Source organism: Canis lupus, chromosome 25 (genome assembly GCF_003254725.2).
Source record: "Canis lupus dingo isolate Sandy chromosome 25, ASM325472v2, whole genome shotgun sequence".
In the NCBI taxonomy this organism is placed as follows: Eukaryota; Metazoa; Chordata; class Mammalia; order Carnivora; family Canidae; genus Canis; species Canis lupus.
The window spans coordinates 34,221,088-34,242,802 of NC_064267.1; the positions used below are offsets into that span (position 1 = coordinate 34,221,088).

Sequence of the window (21,715 nt, forward strand, 5' to 3'; positions counted from 1 at the left end):
GTCATTCTGTTCTTTAACTTTGCTGCCTGCTGGCATTGGGAGCCTCAGTGCCAACCCGGCCCTCGACACCCTGGGCCTTCACCTCTGGCCGTCCACCTTGGAAACAAAAGCGTCCCTGGAGAAGGAAGCTTCACACAGATGCTAAGAGACGCCTCCCTTATCTGAGACTGTCCCTTCTCATTTGTAGAATGGGGATGACCTTGTAGGGTAGTTGTGAGAGCTGAAGTGAACTGACACCCATAGAAAAGACTCGCGTGGCCCACGGAGACCAGAAGCGCTCCAGAGTCGGCCTGTAAACTTCCCTGCACCGAGCACAGCGCCTGCCACAGAGCACATGGTCAATAAATATTGGATGGACGAATGGATGTGGTGAAACCTTGCATCACCGATTTCACCCCTGGGGAGAGGCTGGCATTATTGGCAGAGTTTAGTAAGCATGTGAAGGAACTTTATGGTGATATCCAGGCCTTTATTAGGTCACAGGTAAGCAGAGGGGATGGCCTGTGGTTGCCTAGAAATGGTCCTGCTGGGTTTCAACACCCAGGGTTGGTTTCTTGGGATTTTGAAGCTGGGTAGCCTGCCTTCTGCCGTTCTGGGATTTTCTCAATGGCTCTGCTCATCTTATTTGTCTATGATTTTTAAAATTTTTTATTTATTCATGAGAGACACACACAGAGAGAGAGAGAGAGAGGGAAAGACACAGGCAGAGGGAGAAGCAGGCTTCTTGCAGGAAGCCTGATGTGGGACTCGATCCCGGAACTCTGGGATCATGCCCTGAGCCAAAGGCAGATGCTCAACCGCTGAGCCACCCATGTGTCCTATTTTGTCTGTGTTTTTGCAGAGACCCAAAGATATGTTAGTTGTAGGTAAAGTACGATCCATATTTAAGACAGTGTCCAGTGCCTGCCTTCACCCTGGGCTCTCGGCCCAGAAACACTCAGAAAGATACATGTTGACTTCCCGAAGGCCAGCCTTCTTCTTGCCTGCTCTGATCCCATCTGTCTCTTCTGCATAGGGTTTTGATTTCTGATGAGACTCCCAGCCTAATAAAGATCGTTGCTATGATGCTAATATTTCTTGAGCACTTCCTGTGTGCCAGGCCCTGTCTGAGCACTTTACATGAACTGTCTCATTTAATTCTTCCACTCAACAATCCTGGGAGGCAGACCTAGCATCATGACTGCCCTTGGCTTGTCTGTTTGCCAGCTGACCTCATTGACCTTTGCAGCCCCTAAGTCCATAATAAAAATTGAGGCCCGTGCCCTAGGAGTCACGCTGTTGCTAAAGACTGGCAAGCCAATAGCCCAACGTGCTGAGGGTTCCTGGAGGACCCTGGAGGGTTCCTTGTCCCAAAGCATAGAATTGCTAGGCATATAAAGGAAACAGGGTAAGGTGTTTGGATTAAGGGTAGTATTTTTTTTTTTAAGATTTTAGTAATTTATTTGAGAGTGAGAGAGCATAAGCAGTAGCAGAGGGAGAGGGAGAAGCAGGCTCCCCCACTGAGCAGGGAGCTGGATGTGGGCCTCAATCCCAGGACCCCAGGATAATGCCCTGAGCTGAAGGCAGATGCTTAACCTACTGAGCTTACCAGGTGTCCTAAGGGTAGCATTTTTAGAACCCCTCCCTAATCTCCAGATCTCTCTGCTTGAGCTCACATAAATTGGTCCACGCTTACAGTCCGTAAGGCTGATCATCCATTCATTCCAAAAGTAGTGTTAGAGAGCCTCACATTTGTGAAGTACTGTCTTAGTTATCGATCACACAGGAAACGACACAAATACAGCTCTGCCCTTGGGAGCTTATATTCTAGCAGAGGAGACAGGCGTTAAACAGACTGTAAGTCAGCCTCATTCTAACTGTTGTAGACGCTAAGAAAGAGATGTGTAGGGAGCAATGGAGTGTGTATGTGGGCCCTGACCCCAGGGAGAGGGAAGTGTCGTAGGGTATGGAATTGGAAGGGCGATTGAGTGAGAAGGGCATCTGTATGTAGTGGGCTTCAGCGTGACATGTATGACTTACTGTGTGACTCGGTCGATAGAGTCAGGTAGCCATGGAAACTGAAGTGGGAGAACAGGATGCAAGAGGAAATCGTGGAGCAAGCGGAAGCCGCTACCATGTTCTAAGCAGAGAAGCGACACAAGCAGGTGTTTTTTTCAAAGATGACTCTGGCTTCTGACCAGACAATCAGTTGATGAAGTCCTGAGTGGAGGCAGGGAGAGAGGAGAGGTCTGGCTGAGGCAGGAGGGGATGGTGCCTGGGACAAGGGGCTCTGCACGGAGCCAAGGGAAGCAATGGATTGGAAAGAGACTTTGGAGATAAAATCCATGGAGGAGATTTTGACAGGAGGTGAGGGAAGGGAGAGGATGGGGTCCAGAATGGCTCCTGGATTTCTGGCTTGTGTAACAGAGTAGATTGGGAGTCAGCAAAGGACAACTTGCAGGCCAAACCTATCCCTCTGTTTTTGTAATTACGGTTTTCCTGGAACACAGCCACGCTCAGCCGTTCACACATCAGCCGTGGCAGCAGAGCCGAGTGGTTACAACACGGAGCATACAGTCCACGAAGCCTAAAATTCCACCTTGCCCTTTCTAGAAAGTTTGCTGCCTCTGGAGTAGACAGTTGTGCCTTTGGCTGAAATCGGGAACAAGGGGAAGATAGAGCACAGGTTTAGGTGGAGACAGAAAAGATGCCAAGTTCAGATTTGGGGTCTCCACAGTGCCAAGTGGAACTGTCAAATAGGCAGTTGGTTACAGGGTCTCAAAAGGGAGGCCTGGTGGAGAGGACAGGGGAGGCAGGCCGCATGAGAGCGGGAGCTGGAACCAGCCCCGCCGAAGCTGTGATTATGACAAAAGGAAGGAGTCTCGGGGAATTCTAACATTTTAAGGCCCCTTGACGCATCCTCCCCAGCATCTGATTCTCGGGGCAGCAACAGCCTCACGGAGGGCCGCAGGGAGTAGAGGTGGGGGCGGGGGGGGGCAGTGCCTCCTCTCCTGCCACACAGGCTGCTAAGGCCTCAGGATGCCTGTGGGGGGACCTAACACGTAAGACCATACTGGGTACGATGTGGGCTCATAGGACTCTCAGGGATGCCTGAATTGAATCTGTGCCCCAGGCAGGACCCCCTGACTTGGGGAAATTTAGATGAATGGCAATATGGGGGGCAGCTCTCCTGTCCCCACCTGGTGACCATGCCTTTCTTTCTGTCCACAGCTGCGCCTGAACGGGGGCCGGAACCCCTACGAGGGCCGGGTGGAGGTGCTGGTGGAGAGGAACGGGTCCCTCGTATGGGGGACGGTGTGTGGCGAGAACTGGGGCATTGTGGAGGCCATGGTGGTCTGCCGGCAGCTGGGCCTGGGGTTTGCCAGCAACGCCTTCCAGGTGAGAAGCCTGCCATCAACCTTCCCCAGCTACCCGGGAGGTGGACAGCAAAGTGCCCTGGACTGGGGGTCGGGGGCAGGAACCTCATCCTGGCCTTCAGCTCTCCCTTCACAGTCCTGAGTCCTTGGGGGGTGGGAGTCATGTTCCTCTCTGGCCTCTGTTTCCCTCTACAGAATATGGGGCTGGATTCTCGTTTCCTGGGTCCACTCCGCTTAGGGCACTGGGATTTGCCCTGGGCTGAGGGCTGATCCTGGGATGTCCTGAGAGGCCTGTGCAGAGGGAAGAAACTCAGTCCCCCACCCGTTCCTCGGAGGCCCCTCCAGCCAGACCATGTTTCCCAACTGGCGTCTGTACTCACACATTCTCTCCCTGATGGGCTGGAAAACCGCTAATAATGATCTGGGGCAAAGCAACCACCCTTCCACTCGGCAGTTCTCCTCCCTGTGACCTGGAGTGAAAAGTCCTCACTCTCTTGGCTCCAAACACTTTCTCACAGAAGAGGAAACTGGCTGGAGCCCCAGTCTCATTTTGCTAACCCTGACTCGGCTCCTGTGCCCGGGTGGCCCCGTCCCTCGCTTGGAACAGTTCTTAGGGAGGGACCCGGGTCAACTCCAAAGCCTTGCTGAGCCTGACCACCCGCCACAGGCTGGCTGGGTCCAGGGTGGGAGCTGAGTCCTGAGCAGAGGCTCCCCCGTGACTCCTCATTCCAGCACCCAGAAGGCACAGGCCTCTGATACCCCTCTGCCCATCGTGCCCTGGGGTCCTGGCTTCTCCACGTGTCTCTGCTAATACTGCTTTGACAAGCCAAGGTGCTCTAGGGGGCTCCAAAGAGAGGGAACAACAGTGGTCTTTAGCAGAGCACCTGCCCAGCTATTTTTGTTCCTGGCCAGCTCATTCCTAAGACACCTGGGCCTCCTCAGGTCATGAAGTGGGCCTGGCTCTGCCGCCGATGACACACCCTGTCCCTTCTCTAGGCCCCAGCTTTCTCTCCAGAGGATCAGGAGGGGGGCTCTCCAGGGGCTCTCTAGGCAAGTGGAACCAATAGGATGTTTGAATGTTGAGCTATCACCTGTGAATAGATTTCTTCTCTCCTGCCAATTCTCATCAGTTGGGAGCACCGTGTTGAGGATTCTGAGAGCACATTCAGGTTTAGAGGAGAGAGTGCTGTGATTCACTAGTCGTGCCTGCCCTGGGCTCGTGAGTTACAGGTGCCTGATGTTCCTGACACACAACAACCAGAACCTCAGCTGTGATTTCCCCGCGGGGACCAATGTGAGGGTCTCACCTACTCCACCACCAACAAACTGCATGACTTGGGGTCATGACTGTGCCTCCGCTATCTCCCCCCGAAAAAAAAAATGGGTTCATCTAGCTTTAGCCTTGGGATGTTTGTAGAGGCTGCAATGGACAGAATGCAAGAAGTGACAATACAAGGTGACACGCTTCCCGTTTCTTTTGATTCATCCAGGAGACCTGGTACTGGCACGGAAATATGTACGCCAACAAAGTGGTCATGAGTGGAGTGAAGTGCTCGGGAACGGAGCTGTCCCTGGCGCACTGCCGCCACGACGGGGAGGATGTGGCCTGCCCCCAGGGCGCGGTGCAGTATGGGGCTGGAGTGGCCTGCTCAGAAAGTGAGAATCCCTGGGAATCCCTGTCGCATCCCACCCTCCCCGCCAGCCTCCAAGAGGGGACGAGAGTCTCTCTCACTGGTTATTCCTTGCAGGGCTCTGAGGCCTCTGCCAGGAGTGGAACCAAAGAGGAAAGCAGAGATTAATTTTAAGTGAGAAGACCTGGGGGCCAGAGGAACTGCCCACCCCCACCCCCCAGAGTCCTCACCTTGCCTTCTGATGGTGGAAAGACAGGAGGGAGAGCAGCGAGGGCCTTGGGAGTCTGGGAGCCATGGGTTCAAATGGCAGGGCCATGGTTGACCAAGTGACCTGCAGTTTTTCTGTCTAGAACTCCCTTGTTCTTACCAGTTAATGAGGAAGACAGCACCTTCCTTGGGGGGGGGGGGGGTGTTTCTGAGGTCGGGAAAGCAGACGAAGCACAAACTTGGTGCTCAGTGCGTGTGTCAGCTTCCTTCCTCCCACCCTGCTCCAGAGAGCGTTTCCTGTTTGCATACCTTGGAGATAATATAGCTTCCCGGTGATTCCCTGGGAGTCCTAGAGAGGTTGAAAACATAGAAGGGGATCCCCAACCAGTATTCAGAATGGCCCAGCTCGTGAAGCCTCCCTTCTGTGCTGAGAGAGAGAGGACTTGCTGAGCAGCCTGGTGGGCATGCTGCTCTCCCGAGGCCCACACAGGCTCTCCCACCCCTGGCCTTACTTAGCCCCTTCCCTCGTGAATCTGGGAGGTGAAAGAGGCCCAGGATCTGGCCAGACAACTGGAGACCAGACCCCACCTGCCATTTAGTGGCTGATCTCGGCAGTCCGAGGCGGTTAGCCACCATGATCTATAGTTGATTTCCCTAGACACTGGAAATTAAATGTGACGGTGAATACGCACACAAGCACAATAACCGATGATGATGCTCTGTCTTAAGCCATCGTGGAGAGCTAGGAAAGTTAAACCAGGGAGCTTCATGCGCCCATGGAGCCCTTTAGACTCACCCAGCATTTCCTAAGCCTTGTGAGGCAGGACCGGCCACCCTGGCATGAGCTTTTTTGGGCAGACAGCACAGGCTCTTCATCCTGTCTGAGGAGTTGATCATCACCCTCTACCAGCCTCCCCAGGAAGGAACACCCAAGCAGAGAGAAGCAGTCAGGGGCCTTTACTTCACTTCTTTATTTATATTTGTCATATACCACCATTTCTCAAAGGAAATTAGCACAATATAAACCTAAATAAAATTCAAGGTAGTAGAAGATAAAAGCAGATGTGAAATAGCAGGGCTTGGTGGAAAGGTAGTGGCTCAAAATGGAGCTGAGAGAGAGGTTAAAAAAATATGTGGTATAGAGTCCTATACATTTACTATTGGGAGGTCATAAAATTCACCATGAGCTTCCCAAGAGCCAAAGAAAAGAAGGAAACCTGGACATGAATGTCATTCACAGCGTCCATGAGGCAGAAACATACCCTGAGATTAGAGAAGCCCACTGTTCTAGGTTCTGAGGTGGAAAGGCGTTTCTCATGAAGACGGACAGTTATGAGATAAATAGTGTCCTTGACATCCTCGTGGCAGCTGAAAAATGAGTTTCGTGGGGCTCCCAGATCCCCTCAAGTTAGGCTGAAGGCATCACTCAGAGTGACCACAGGGGAGCAGTGGCCATTTGGGCCAGGAACACAGCCCTTGGCGGATCTGGTTTAATGCGTGTTAGTGTATCCAGAGAGATGAAGTGTATTCTTCAGGCCACCCTTTGTAATTACTTTTTCTCATCCAGTCAGTTACACCCTGTATCTGCAAGTCTTTCTTTTCCTCTATCTTCCTCTTGACCACCGCACCCCCACCCCTGCCCACGTACACTCCATCTTACATCTTAGTCGTCCTTTCCATGTTTTCTCGACTTCCTCTACCTCCTTCCATCTGGCTGTCTCAGCCATCATCCAGATGACATTCTTTTTTTTTTTTTTTTAAGATTTATTTATTTATTTATGATAGACATAGAGAGAGAGGCAGAGACACAGGCAGAGAGAGAAGCAGGCTCCATGCCGGGAGCCCGACGTGGGACTCGATCCCGGGACTCCAGGATCGCGCCCTGGGCCAAAGGCAGGCGCCAAACCGCTGAGCCACCCAGGGATCCCCAGATGACATTCTTCCAGACTGTATTACTACTGCAGAGGCTCCTGAGTGGGATCCCCACAGTGACATGCACCCCTCCGATCGCCCCCCCCTCCAAGCCAGAATCAATGCTGGTCTCCCTCTCATGCCTCCATCCTGTTCAAACCCATCCAGTCTTTCCCACAGCACTTAGGTGAATGCAGGGACTTATGCAGGGACTTGCACTCCAGCCTCACTTCGGGCTACTTACCACCTCGCACCCCTCCTCAGTGTCCCAAGCACACAGGCTTTGGTGCTCCTTCACACCTCAGGGGCTTGGCACATGCTACTAAGCCTTGTAGAGATACTTCCTATAATCCCTGCTCATCCTCCAGGGAGCAACTAAAACATACCTGCCTCTGAGGAAGTCCTTACTGATGTCCTCCCCCCCGACGGGTCCCCCACCTGTAATTTTCAACACACCTCATATTTCTCCTTCTAGCTCTGGTCACATCTGTAATGAAGTAATTAATATGGGCTTCCAGCCTTCTCTCCTGTGACAATTTCAGGTCTGCCTTGTTCAGCACTGCCCAGAGAGCCTAGTGCAGGGTTCACTGTAATACTTGGCTGATGGGTGGATGAGTGCAGGCTTTGGATGAGCTTCTGGTGGACATCTTGGATATTGGAGAGGTTAAGGCCTAATTCCATGGCAGGTGCTAAGAGTCCAGCTCCCAGGCTACCAGCTAACTGCAGACCATGTTATGTTCAGACTCCAGAGCTGGAGCTAGAGCTGGTCTCCTCTCAGAAAGAGGAGAGAGCAATGAAGACCCAGTTGCTCAGCTCAGAGGAAAGCGCTGTCCATCAAGCACCACTAGGGTACAAACAATGAATAAGAGACTCATGACACCCTACAAATAAAAGTGTGCCCAGAGCACTCAGCACTAGCAATGCTGCATCCTGGTGTGTGTTCTCCAAGAGGAAATATTTCTCACCAAATGAGAGGCCCCCGATTTATGTCTTCTACTCCCTACCCTACATCTCATCGCATACCCTTCACATACACATCCAAACCTTGTGGGTGGACTTGCCCTTCAGACACTGCCAGCCCCATGGGGTACAAGCATGTCTTGCTTGAGAACATGTGCTGTGCTCCACATGCAGCCTGGGGGCCACGGGGAGTGCTTCAGGCTCTGGTGAACTTGAGGGAAGCAAAACTCAGAAACACACGCACTTCAGAAATTTACAAGCAACTTGTCAGAAAATTAAGGATGGATCTTATTGCAAATAATTCATATACAATAATTTTGTGAATCAAAATGTACTACAAGTAGTAAATGGAATATGAGTTTTAAAGGGAAACAGTTGGGCAGCCTGGGTGGCTCAGTGGTTCAGCACCGCCTTTAGCCCAGGGCGTGACCCTGGAGACCCAAGATCAAGTCCCACATTGGGTTGCCTGCATAGAGCCTGCTTTTCCCTCTGCCTATGTCTCTGCCCCTCTCTCTGTGTGTGTATCTCATGAATAAATAAAATCTTTAAAAAAAATAAAGGGAAAAAGTTAATCCTTTTGTAAAGAAGCTAAACCTTCTAATAGGATTGTTTAGTAAACATAGACTATAGGTAATTTTTGGTAATTTTTGGTAATCACTGTAGGTAATTTTTGGTAATTACTATAGGTAATTATTGGTAACTTTTTTAACACACCTGCTGTGTGCTCACTGAGTAAATCAAGCTTTGTTTTAAAAGATGCTCCTGGGGGTGGCTGGATGGCACAGTCAGTTAGGCATTGGACTCTGTTTCGGCTCAGGTCATGATCTCGGGGTCCTGGGATCGAGCTCCGAGGTGTTGGGCTCTGTGCTCAGCAGGGAGTCTGCTTCTCTCTTCTCTCTCTCTGCCCATCCCCGAGCTAGCAGTCTCTCTCTAAAATAAATACATAAGTCTGGGACACCTTGAGCGTCTGCCTTTGGCTCAGGTCATGATCCTGGGGTCCTTGGATTGAGTCCCACATCAGGGTCCCCTGTAGGGAGCCTGCTTCTCCCTCTGCCTATGTCTCTGCCTCTCTCTCTGTTCTCTTGGGAATAAGTAAATACAATTTTTTAAAAAAAAATAAATCTTAAAAAAAAAAAAGATACACCTGGGGGACACTGTGATGTAGAGCAACAGTGTGAGTAGAAACTAGAAGAATCTGTCAAGAAGGTAATTTAGCAACATGCATCAGAACCTTGAAAACATGCAGCCCTTCTTCTCAGCAATTTCACTAATAAAAATAATATGCTAAAGAAGTAAGTTATATACACAGATTTACTGCAGGATGTTTATCATAGCTTTCTCTTTAATGGTGAGAAATTTCAAGCAACCAGTGTATCTAAAAATATGAGATAAAGTTATAAGTTAAATATGTAGCCATGAAGTGCATGTTGTAACGGATATTTATTTAGTTAGTTTTAAAGATTTTATTTATTTACTCATGAGACACAGGGAGAGAGAGGCAGAGACACAGGCAGAGGGAGAAGCAGGCTCCATGCAGGGAGCCCAATGCAGGACTCCATCCCGGGTCTCCAGGATCATGCCCTGGGCTGAAGGCAGGCGCTAAACCGCTGAGCTACCTGGGCTGCCTGTAATGGATATTTATTAACAAGGAATTATGTCAGGATATATTTTAAGGGAAACAGTAGTAGCAGACTGTAAGTCTACATACAGTATTACATAGGCTGTAAGCTGTTTGTGTATCCTTCCCAGAAGGATCAGACCAAGGTATTTATTAATGGTGCTCTCTCTCAGGGAGGCACATTGATATTGTTTGTTTTTATTATGGAAAATCTCCAGCCACCCAAAAGTAGAGAGAACAACATAATGAACCCTCATGTACCATCACCCAGATTAAACAACTGCCAACATTTTGCCCTTATAGCTGCAGAGGTGCTCAAGAGGACTCTCAGGAATGGGGAAGAGGAACTTGGGGTAGTGTACCTCAAGGAAGGTGACCTTGAGGAAGGTGACCTTGGAGAGCATGAGCCAGTCCCAGATGGTGGTGCTAGGCAGGGATGGGGGTTTGTCCCAGCTTAGGAATCAGAAGCAAAACACTTTAGAGGGGCAGGGGTCTCTTGTCTTGTTTGAACACCATGTCTGCCCTCCCCAGCGGCCCCTGACCTGGTCCTCAATGCGGAGATTGTCCAGCAGAGCACCTACCTGGAGGACCGTCCCATGTTCATGCTCCAGTGCGCCATGGAGGAGAACTGCCTCTCGGCCTCGGCTGCCCAGACCAACCCCACCACTGGCTACCGACGGCTCCTGCGCTTCTCCTCCCAGATCCACAACAATGGACAGTCTGACTTCCGACCCAAGAATGGCCGCCACGCGTGGATCTGGCATGATTGCCACAGGTGAGTCCTCCTGTTCATCGCTGGCAAGCGACGCGGACCCGGCACGCCACACGGCCTGCACAGGGTTCAGAATCACAGGGTCCCTTTGAGAGAGCTGAGAGGCCACACATCCAGGAGGCAGGGTCTTCCTATATTAGAGGGCGTTGGGTGGCCATAGAGGCCTTCCACATTCACTGGCCCGCCTCACCTTCCCCGAGCCTGGTCTCTTTCTTAACCTCCAATGGCTAATGTTAGGAAACAAACTTTGTTTTGAGTAGCTGATGCCTCTCCATCGATGCATTTAGTCAACAGTTTTCAAGTGCGTCTCCAGCAAGTTCATGGTCTGCAGGGGTTAAGGGTTCTGCAATTTTTAGATTCTTGAGTTCATTTATAAATATACCTTAAGTATCTCAAGGAGGCCACTGGGTGTGGAGACAAGAGCTCTAGGCCCAGTAGTCACGAGACCTCTCAATCCAGCCGTGCCTCTAACCAGCTGCGTGATGTCAGGCCATCTGGGCCACATCACCCAGGACCTCCAAAGTCCCTGCCAGCCCTCAGTCTGTGGACTTGGCCCCGGGCTATAAATCCTGCACAAGAACAGAGTGAAATCCTAGAGCCAGCCCTAGCTGGAGCCAACAGAAGCCACCCCATTCATCTCCTTGCCTTGTCTGTTCTTTATCTTTTGCCTTCTTACCCGACTCCAGAACCCGCTTCCCTAGCTTGTTCACATTGTCCTGCCAGGACCTGAATTGCACAGGTAGAGGGAGCAGAAGAGAGCACACTTTTGAAAATGAAGGGGGGAGGCTGTGCCATGCAATAAGGAGCCACCCCTGAGGGGTCTGCAGTGAGCGCCCTCCTGTATGCCCTCCACCTCTGCAGGCAGAGTCTGCCCACTGCAGACCTTGGCATTAGAATCTGCATCTTCACAGGATCACCAGGTGATTGGGTGCATGTCACATCTAAGTGTGAGAAGCTCCAGCCCAGCTGACAGCTAGTTAGGCATCCTTCGAGCTGGAAAATGTAGTGACCGCTGTTAGGGGCACAAGAACTGACATTTATTGACTCCCTTCTAAGTGCCCAGGCACATGGGATACTCATCTTCTAGGGTAAGGAAATGGAGGCTCAACTTGTTCAGGATAAGAAGTTGCCTGGTGGGGATCCCCAACTCGTGTCTGTGTGACTCCAAAGATCTTCATCAGAAATCTGTCCTCATCTGCTTTTCCATGTCACATGGTCCAATCACATTCCATTGGTTTGGGGGTAGAATTGTTCAATCTGTTTCAAAAGAAAAGACTAGGCTATCCTAACTTAGGGTGCTGATTTCCCTTCATAAGTATTGTCCATATGTTTTGAATGTCCTAATTAGCCAAAGAGCTTTTGGTCTTTATAGAGAAGCATGTCGGCCCTCTGCAGGGTGGAAGTCATAGAGTGAAATTAAAGTCGTGACCAGATTGGTGCCTGATTTCTTTAGAGAACATATGGGTAGGAGCTCTGGGCCTGCAGAGGCTGGCGCTGCCCACTGTAAGTTGGACATAATTGCATCTCTGTCTCCCACACATGGCAGTCCACCCAGACATTACATGGTGGGAGTCCTTTGGGGCATCTGCTTGCTCTCCAAGCAATGAGCTGTCCTCCAAGAATACACATGGCGACACCATGGAAGTGTCCCTTCTGATCTGGAGCACCAGGCATTCTGATCTCTACCCCGCCCCACCCCCTGCTTTTCCTGTCATCCTATTTCATTTCTTTGCTTACAGATGTTCCACTTGGTGGTTGGGAGGAATGAATGGAAAAAACATGCTGGCCAAGCATATGTCCCTTCAGGCTACCCCTTCCTGGTCCATAACTGAGAACCTATGACCATGAGATCTCAGGGAGCATAAGAGGACACCCCTGCTCTACCCTCCCCTTTCCCCCCCGCCTCCAGAGATCCAGGGGACCTCTCCAGGCTGTGTAGGAGGACCTTTCAATAGGGCTTCTGGCCCCAAACCTCTCTTGGATCCCTTTGGGAATCTGAAGAAAGCAAGCCCTTCCTCCACTCAAAAAAAAAAAAATATTTCTAGAAGATTTAACATCCTATGTCAGCAGATTTACAGACTGGAGCCAAAGTTGAGAACCCTGGCTCAAATTAGTGCGAATGGGGAAAATTATCACTCCCGATGCCATTACTGCTACAGTGAAGAATAGAACGATATTCTTTGAAAATCTTGAAATGAAACATAAAGACTGACCCCTTAGCACCTTTTTTGCCAACTGGACATAGCAAAAAATACCCTGAGTCGTTCACTCTCATATGCATCATGCCCTTGGTGGATGATCTTGGATGAGGTGCCCTCCTGCTGCTGCCTGTGCCCCAGGTAGCGGGGCCACACCTGTTTAACCGGCACATCATGTCACAGGTTCAATGAGGTCCAGACAAAGCTGGCCCCAGAGCAGCTCTGCCCCTGCTGTGTCCTGGAGACTAGCCCTCGCACCTCAGGCAGCCCCAGGAGGGGCGTTGAGAGCTGGTGAGCAGGGAGGTGGATGCCCAGCACCAGTGCCAGCTCAGCGAGTCAGGAACAACACTGCTACAAAGGGAGACTTTCATTTACTCCGCCCTGCTTCCACCATGTGCAGAGTAGGCCCCATGTTGGATCAAAGCTACACAGAGGCTATGTGGCCTCTGTGAGCTGATTTTAGGCCCTTGTCACATCCGTAGGGCTTTGTTCTGGCCAGAGGGCTCCTAGCACATGGGGAAGGTAGGATGAGGCAAGTGGAAGGCCCTCACCCTTCATGATAGCACCTCCTGAGACTGGAACACCCCCAGTATTCTCTGCAGTGGGGACAGGAGCACTGTCTTAGCTTCAGCTGAGTACCAGCCAGGACTGTCCATTCTGGAGGTACCAGAGGACACATGGCTTGTGGTGGGACAGGATGAAGAGTGACAACATCTCTACAGTGTGCACTGACTCTCTGACTCAGTTTAATTTGAGCCCCCAACAACCTAGGATAACAAAGGCCCAAACCTGCTGTCTTCCTCTGGACTGGCTTGTTCTATCTTCCACGTATTCATCATGTCCTTCTTCTGCCAGTACTACGTCTTAGCAATACTGAGCTCTGGAGTCTTATGGTAGACTGCCATCCTTCCTTTTATCCAGATTACAATGACTTCCACCGAGTGTCAGGTTATTCTCTCTCTCTTTAGGTTCTGGAATTTCTTTCCAAGTTGGAAATTTCCTTAGGTCTGGCCCCCTCTTAAACTTCCAAAGGACACCTCAGCCTGGAATGAGGAGGTATACCCTCATCACCAGTACATGGCCTCCTGCCTTCCTGGTGGCACCATCTGTATTTCCTAGGGTGAATGGTGGAGGGGGGCCCTGGGCTCTACAGCGAGCCAGCAGGGAGGGAGACTTCCTCCCAGGGAGGATGCCCTGGGAGTGATGTCCACACCTGTCCCAGCTGTAAAGCACAGGAGCCCCAGGACTGCAGGGAGCTAGAATCGAGAGGCTCCAAACCAGCTATTTCCCTCCTCATGTTCACAGAGGAAAAACTGAAGAGCTAGGGAAGACTTAAATCAAGTCTGCAGGAAGCAGGAGGAGCGGGAGAAGGTCAGCCTTACAACAGTCCATCTGTGGACTCCGTCTGAATTTTGTTTAGACAACGGAACATAAACCCATTTCTCTTCAGTCTTTCCAGCCGGTAAACATGGTAACATAAACCCCTCTCTGAAAGATGCAGACATGTTTTAGGCAATGAGTCAGACCTCATGTCTCATCCCGCTCCTCAGAGAAGCCAAAATAGACTCGTTCAGTCATCACTTCAACTTGCACAAAATGTGTCCTTGTGAATGTTCTCAGGGGGCCCCTGGCTCAGCATTGCTTTACCCAGAAACGCTCCCACCAGCGACCTGGGAAAAGCCCAATTTAGGAACTCCTGACATTATTTTTAGCACAGGCAAACACAGGAGGAAGGGGGAAAGGGCCTCTAATTTCCTGTCGGAAAACCTATCCTTTGAATTCCCCGCTTGGCCTCTGTCCTGACTCCCCAGAGTCCCGCAGAGGGAGCCCCAGGCCATCCCTGTGAGGCCTGGGGGTGAGGAAGGTTGGGAATGGTGGAGGGAACAGTCGTGATGGTTGTGGTAACGGAAATACCACTCCTGGTACTACTGGGAGCGGGAGTAACAGTGAGAGGGTTGACAGGTGCTGAGGGCCCCTGTGCTACAAGCCCCCTGTGAGGTCCTTCCGTGGTTTCTCAGATTCAGTCCTCCCGGGACCCCTGAGAGTGGGTCCTGTGGCCATTACCTCTTTACTGAGGAAGCAGCTCAGGTTGCGTGTACACACACCCAGCAGTTTTGCTTCCCGTGCCTTGGGTGCCTTGTCTGGATTTCCCCTCTGCCCGATGTCCCTGTGATGCCAGAGACAAGCATGTGCCAATAGTTAGTTGCAGGCACCTGCGCTGTGCAAGGTGCAGCTCAGACTGGGCTGGCTCCGCCCAGCACCGGGAAGCCCCGCCCAGCACCCGGGAGGGCCCGCCCAGCACCCGGGAGGGCCCGCCCAGCACCGGGGAGGCCCCGCCCAGCACCAGGAAGCCCCGCCCAGCACCCGGGAGGGCCCGCCCAGCACCGGGGAGGCCCCGCCCAGCACCAGGAAGCCCCGCCCAGCACCCGGGAGGGCCCGCCCAGCACCGGGGAGGCCCCGCCCAGCACCCGGGAGGGCCCTCCCTGCACCGGGGAGGCCCCGCCCAGCACCCGGGAGGGCCCGCCCAGCACCGGGAAGCCCCGCCCAGCGCCCGGGAGGGCCCGCCCAGCACCGGGGAGGCCCCGCCCAGCACCCGGGAGGGCCCGCCCAGCACCGGGAAGCCCCGCCCAGCACCCGGGAGGGCCCGCCCAGCACCGGGGAGGCCCCGCCCAGCACCCGGGAGGGCCCGCCCAGCACCGGGAAGCCCCGCCCAGCGCCCGGGAGGCCCCGCCCAGCACCCTGGAGGCCCCGCCCAGCGCCCGGTAGGCCCTGCACTCAGCAGCCACCGCCCCCTTGTTTATTCTGAGCCCAACGCACCACTTTCCAAGAATCCGCATCTGTTCTCAATTCCCCCCAAGCCGAGGGATGGGACACTTATGTAAACACCGTAGGGCGGCAAGAGCAAGCTCTCCGTCCTCTGCCCTCCAAGGCCCACAGGGACGCGCCTGCACGCCCTGTGCCTTCCCAAGGGCCCCAGGGCCCACTTTGCCCCTTTTTGTGTGTCCCAGGCAAGGAGCACAGACTCCCACCGCTCCCGTCCCAGCTGGGCCGAGGGCTGGGGCCTCCCTGCCTCTGAATCCCATCCCTTGCCCGCCCCGGGCTGTGTGAGGGTCTGGTTCCTTGCCGGCTCTTCCCACCTTCCCCTTACTCCACGTGCCCCCCCTTCTGTTCTCTCCCTCCCCCCCACATCCCCATTTCGGAAGGTTTTCCAGAGAGATCACAAAGTCACCTTTATCCGTCTGCAGTACCTGTACCGAACAGGAATGAGCTGGGAGAGCCACTGTAGCGCCCAGGAGGGCTATAAAGGGGTTACTGCAGATCTCCACTTCCTGAGGGTCAGCCTGCCAGGCCCTCTGCTCACGCGTGTGCCCCCCCCATCCCCACGAGGCCTCCTGCACTCCGTGGGCTGTTATTCCCATTAAGCTGGTGAGAGAGGCGAGGCCTAGGCAGGCCAGAGGCCCCCTGCGAGTGAGCCCCACGGTTGGTGCCCGGGGCCCTCCCTCTCCTCAGGCCCTGTCACCCGCTCCTCTTCCACAGGCCACCCCTTTGGACCACTCTGCTCCAGACAGCTGCTTGCAGGCGGCAGGGGCTGCAGAAACTGACCTGTGCGCCCTCTCTCTTGCTCCAGGCACTACCACAGCATGGAAGTGTTCACCCACTATGACCTCTTGAACCTCAATGGTACCAAGGTGGCAGAGGGCCACAAAGCCAGCTTCTGCTTGGAGGACACAGAATGTGAAGGAGGTATCTTTGTGTGGGTGGCTTCTGGGGGACTCGAATGCTCCCACCTGTTCTGGGGCCCAGGCCTGATACTGGACTCTGTCACCCTGGCCACAGCTGGCTCTCCCCATGACGTTTCTCCACTCGGGGCCTTCCACAGCTACAGCTTGGAGCTGGGGCACGTGCGCAAGGCCTGGCTATGAAGGTGTGGGGTCCCCCAGAGTTATGCTAATGGGCACCGGTTGGTCTGCATGGTCCCCGGGGTAAGGCCCAAACCTGGCATGTGGTCCCCTCCCCCTCCTGTGTCCCAGCACCAAGCCCCTGCCCACAGCCTCATGCCTTTGAAGCCCAAGCCCAAAAGAGCTGCTCTGAGGTTCCAGACTCTTGACTCCCCCAGACAGAGGCAGCATTCTGCTCACACTGCCAGGATGCCGCCCAGCTGCACTGTGATCACCGGTGGGCACACCTGTGTCCCCACCTGCCTGGAGCTCAAGGGAGACCCATTGCTGCTTCTCTGCAGGCCCAATGCTCTGAAGAGTGCCCAGACATGGTAGCCTCTCAATAAATGTGTGTTCGTTAGTCAGTCATGGACATGCCATGCCAAGAAATCACACCAACAAATGGGTTTGTTGGTGCACCTACTATGTGCCAGACGACCAACTGACCCAGTAAGGGTCAGATAATGCAAACCAGACCTGAGCCCACATCCAAGTGCTGAATTCTCCAGGGGATGGCAAGATGATCCCCACGTTAAGCTAAATAATAAACAACAGAGCTTTCCCAGATAAGCATTCCCTGCATTCCCAAGCTAATAGAAATGCCAGAGTGGCCAGGGAGGGCTCTGTGGCAGAGGGGGCACTCGGCTGGCCCTAAAAGGATGGATGAGATGTGGGGAGAGAATCAAAGGGTTTCCAGTGACATGAGAATGGATTGGAAACCCCTGCTGTGGCGATGGGATGCCCAGCCCAGATGAAGCAGAGATTTGAGGGCTTGGGGGAAGGAAGAGATTTGCTGAGTGGGCTCTGGGAATATCACCCACCCAGCAGGGCTCTTGGGGCACTTTGGGGGGAAGGGTGGCACAGAGGACAGGCACTTCAGGCAGTGCAGCCAGGGTGCATGGTGACTGGGCTCCTCTCTGCCCCTGCCTGTAGACATCCAGAAGAGTTACGAGTGTGCCAACTTCGGTGAGCAGGGCATCACCATGGGCTGCTGGGACATGTATCGCCATGACATCGACTGCCAGTGGGTCGACATCACTGACGTACCCCCTGGAGACTACCTGTTCCAGGTGAGGGGTGCAGGAGGGGGTTCCAGCCCCTGCTGATGGGGGGAGGAGCCTTTGGTGACGGGGGAGGCAGCCCCCTTCCTGCTGGGGTCCAAACACAGAACTTGTGCAAGAGGCTGTCCAAAGTGCAGGAGTCCTACACTCGGGGGCCAGCACATCACAATCCACCAGGTGACCTAAGTATGCGAGGCATGCATGCCTGTGGGGAACTGCCAACCGCCCGAGACATCCGCATGCAGTTAACACCTGGCACTTGGAAATCAAAATACATGTGCAGCCAAACCTGGTCCTCAGGTCAAGAGTTTATCCCACGGACTCACAGACACCCCCACCTGTGCTGTCCTTTGACACAGACTCTGCCCTCCACCCCACCTCTCCCAGCACCCTCACCCTGCCTTGTCCGCGCTGGCGAGGCTGAGGCAATCTCATAAAGAGCCATTTGCTAGCAAGGGTTTGTGACTTGCATCTCCCAGGAAAGTTGCCTTCATAAAGGGTCTGCAGAGGGGACAACTGTCTGCCTCCCTGCAGACGAGCGGCATGCCGCAGCCAGGGCCCTGACTGGCATGGAAGCAGGGGCACTGCGTTCCCAACCTCACCGTGTCTGGAACACAGGTGCGCCCTGGCCTGCGGAGCCCCCCTGTGCCCTGTCACGTTCCTACACAGCCACCCATCTTGCTTTCGAGCTGGCCCCGCTGGGTGGCCAAGTGGGTGACCAGAAATGTGTCATTTTCCTTGAAAACTTTCCCAAGGGGACATTGAGCCAGCCCCAAGCCTGGCTGACTGCCTGTGGTCCCCACCCTGTAGGCGGCCCTGGGAAGAATCAACACCTGCACAGAGGTGACCACAGAAGGGCTTTGAAAGTCTTCCTGGGCAATTTAAGAGACTGGAAATCAGACAGCCAAGCACTTTTCCACCCACAAACCCAAAACCGCAGACTTGGAGAGTCCCAACCAAAGAGCAGAGTGCTCTTTATATTAAAAACGAACATCCATGTCTCTGTGCACGTACACTGTGCAGGGGGGGGGGGGGTAGATGTTTGAGGTTTGCTATCGCTTTGCCAGGTGAATGTGTATCATCATGTAGTCTGACAAGTGCCATCTATTTAATAACGACGCTCACTGAAGACTGAGGCCAGGCCTGGCTATGCCTAGACCCTGTGAACGCATGTAATCCTCCAATAAAGGGCTTTACTACTACTCTCGTTTTACAGCCAGGCAAACCCAGATCACATTTGTGTTCTTGACCCCTGAACTACACAATTAGCAAATTAACTCAATAGGAGCATGTTAGTGGGTCAGATTCATGGAAAAGAATTTCCCTTCGGACAGACAATGAGCATTAGATTCCGAGCCTGGGATTCATGGACCCTCTCCATTCCCACACGGACCTAAATACAGACATCAGTAATGCTGGGAGGGAGGGTGGAGGGAGTCGGACAAGGAGGATGTGGCCTTCTGGACAGATGGGCCCAAGGCGGAGGCTCAGAGGCAGGGACTTGTGTGAAGTCACACTGCCAGGAGCATATGGGTCCTTGTCCCCACCCCACCTCAGCACATCCCACTCCCCTATCAACAGCCTATTCTGTGTGCCCCAATTCCTGCCTCTACTAACCTCAAGCCTCCTGGGTACCCAGGAGACGGTAACCCCTTTGTGAAGGCCTACTTGTGGGAGGGAGTAGGTGGAAGAGTCACACATAAGCAGGCAGCCAGGGGCGCACACTCTGCCTCATCCGGGCCTTGCCCCCTCATCACTGGCCGATCCTGCCCCGGGCCGCTCCCTTCCATGAGGTCACCCTGGCTCTAGAGGCAGGCCTGGTCTCGGCAGGGTCTGGGCCCGGGGTGGAGGGTGGCCGAGGCGGGACTCAGCAGCCCACTCTGGTGTGCCTCGCCCCCAGGTCGTCATTAACCCCAACTACGAGGTAGCAGAGTCGGACTACACCAACAACATCATGAAGTGCAGGACCCGCTACGACGGCCACCGCATCTGGATGTACAACTGCCACATAGGTAAGCGCCCTGGGCACCTGTGGGGGAGCACAGCACGCCCTGCACCCCGCGGCCCACCCTCCGGGAGCCCGGCAAGGACTGCCCTGCTTTGTCGAGGAATCCAAGCAGCTTCCTAATTTGGGCAAAGAGCGTGGGGAATGGAGCCAGCCTCCCATTTCCACGCACGGGAAGGAAGCTGTAGACACACAAGGCCTGGACGGAGGCTGGGTTTTCGCAGCCAGCTCTGGCCAAGGAAGGAGGGCGGCACAGACCCCGGCTGGAGCTGAGGCCATCTCCTCATTACGCACGTGACCTCAAATATGTGGGCGTCAGCAATTTGTGGGTTCTGTGTATCGTTTCCCTCTGTTGAGAACTAGAGGCTAGTCAACCACTGTGGCTTCTGGTCGCCAATAGAGAAACTTTTCCTTGCATTATACACACAGGGGGAACCAAAGGGGAAGCAGAGCTTCCTCTTCCGTAAGAAAAGCGCTGGCCCTGCTCTGTGGTGGCGAAAGCTAAGCTCATTGAGTTACTCCTTCGCTCAGCCTGGGCGGAGGCCCTGACCTGTGCCTGGCCCTAGGGACGGCTGGCACCTGGTTGCCATTGCTGCTGCCCTGGTGGCGTCACAGAGAGGTGGCCCCAGCAGGCAACCTGGTGGAGGGCAGTGGCTCCAGGGCCCCCCCTTTTCCCAGGCCAACAGCTCCAGTGCGGGGCCAGGCAGCACCTCTGGTTTGCCAAATTCTGTCTCCCCAATGCCCACCCTGCAGGCGGTTCCTTCAGTGAAGAGACGGAAAAAAAGTTTGAACACTTCAGTGGACTCATAAATAACCAGCTCTCTGCACGGTAAAGCACCAGGTCACCACCGCCCGTCTCGGGGCCCCGGCGCACCTTCCCCAACAGCTGCAGTCCGAGGGCCACAATCTCTCCTCGTCCAGCCCTGTGCCTGCCGTCTCAACCCCCTGCAGCCTCGTCCGAGGCTCAGGAGGAAGGCGTGTGCCTGTCACTTGCTGGGGGCTGCCGCCTGACCTCGGGAGCCTGGGACGACTACCAGGGTTGTGGCCACCAAGAGCCATCCAGCCTGGGACCCCAGGAGCACGGGTTAGCAGCGGCCGGTCCCACCTACCCCGCAGTCTGCCCCTTGTAGGACACCCCCCCACCCAGCTCACGCCAGGTAACACGGGGCCCCATCGGTGTTGTGAGCTGTCCACCCAAGGGGTTTGGGCTGAATTCCATCTTCCTCCTCTTCAGTCATTTCCAGCCAACCTGAATATCTAGACCCTTCTTCCAATTAAAGACTGCCTCTCCTCTGTTATATTCACATATACAAATAATGCTGCCACATGTTTTCTAATTAGGTGAGCGAGCTCAGAGTTGGTGCTTCTTCCCCCACCCCCCACTCCGAAATTCTCTTACAAGATACCATTATTATATTTTCACAGACTTTGAAACACAAAGTAACTTAGTGGCATTTAATATTGGGCATCTGGGCCTTTGAAAGTATAGCTCAGAAGAAAAACCAACCCACCTGTGTAAGTGAATCATCTTTCTGTTGTTCCAATTCTGTGGGTAACTGATGTAACGGTGCTATAAACCTGGGTCCTGGGTGATGAGGACACCCACTGAGCGCCATGTGTCATCACAGACACTTACACATACTTGAAACTTTAAATAAAAGGTTTATGATACGCATCTGTCGTTCATTTGGGCCTTGGCCCCCGCAGCCGTGAGCAGCAGAGCTCCCAGGGACGGTTGGCCGGGAGGGAGCCTTGGCATCCACTCTCAGCTTCCGGCCACAGAGAGGGGTTCTGGGCCACCTTCAGGACCCACCACAAAGCACCAACTCCTGCCCTCTGGCAGCAGCGGTCTAAGATCACAAAAATTCAAGTCCTGACCTTTCTTGAACTCTTGTTTTTAGTGAGTTTTCAGGTGGGGGGGCACAGCAGCTGTGTGGAAGCATCTAGACTTAACCCATCTTAGGAGGGTCCCACGAGGCCGGTGCCCGAGCCAGGCAGCGCAGGGGCAGATCTTCCCAGCGCGGTCAGGGTAGGCAGCCAGGGCTAGCCACTCTACCC

The 21,715-nt window shown here is 53.7% G+C and overlaps 2 protein-coding genes across 2 annotated transcripts in view; one reads left to right on the top strand and one right to left on the bottom strand.

Moving 5' to 3' along the window:
- Positions 1–21,328, top strand: part of LOXL2 (lysyl oxidase like 2) — a 90,806-nt gene extending 69,478 nt beyond the window's left edge. Inside the window, 7 exon segments of the mRNA XM_025463089.3 lie at positions 3,211–3,378; positions 4,847–5,012; positions 10,215–10,458; positions 16,282–16,397; positions 17,525–17,661; positions 19,553–19,664; positions 20,411–21,328. Of these exon segments, the coding sequence (XP_025318874.2) occupies positions 3,211–3,378; positions 4,847–5,012; positions 10,215–10,458; positions 16,282–16,397; positions 17,525–17,661; positions 19,553–19,664; positions 20,411–20,490 (1,023 nt within the window). The 3' untranslated portion in view covers positions 20,491–21,328.
- The window catches only part of R3HCC1 (R3H domain and coiled-coil containing 1), a 47,587-nt gene that overhangs the window by 5,812 nt on the left and 20,060 nt on the right, over positions 1–21,715 (bottom strand). The gene's annotated exons all lie outside the window — the stretch shown is intronic.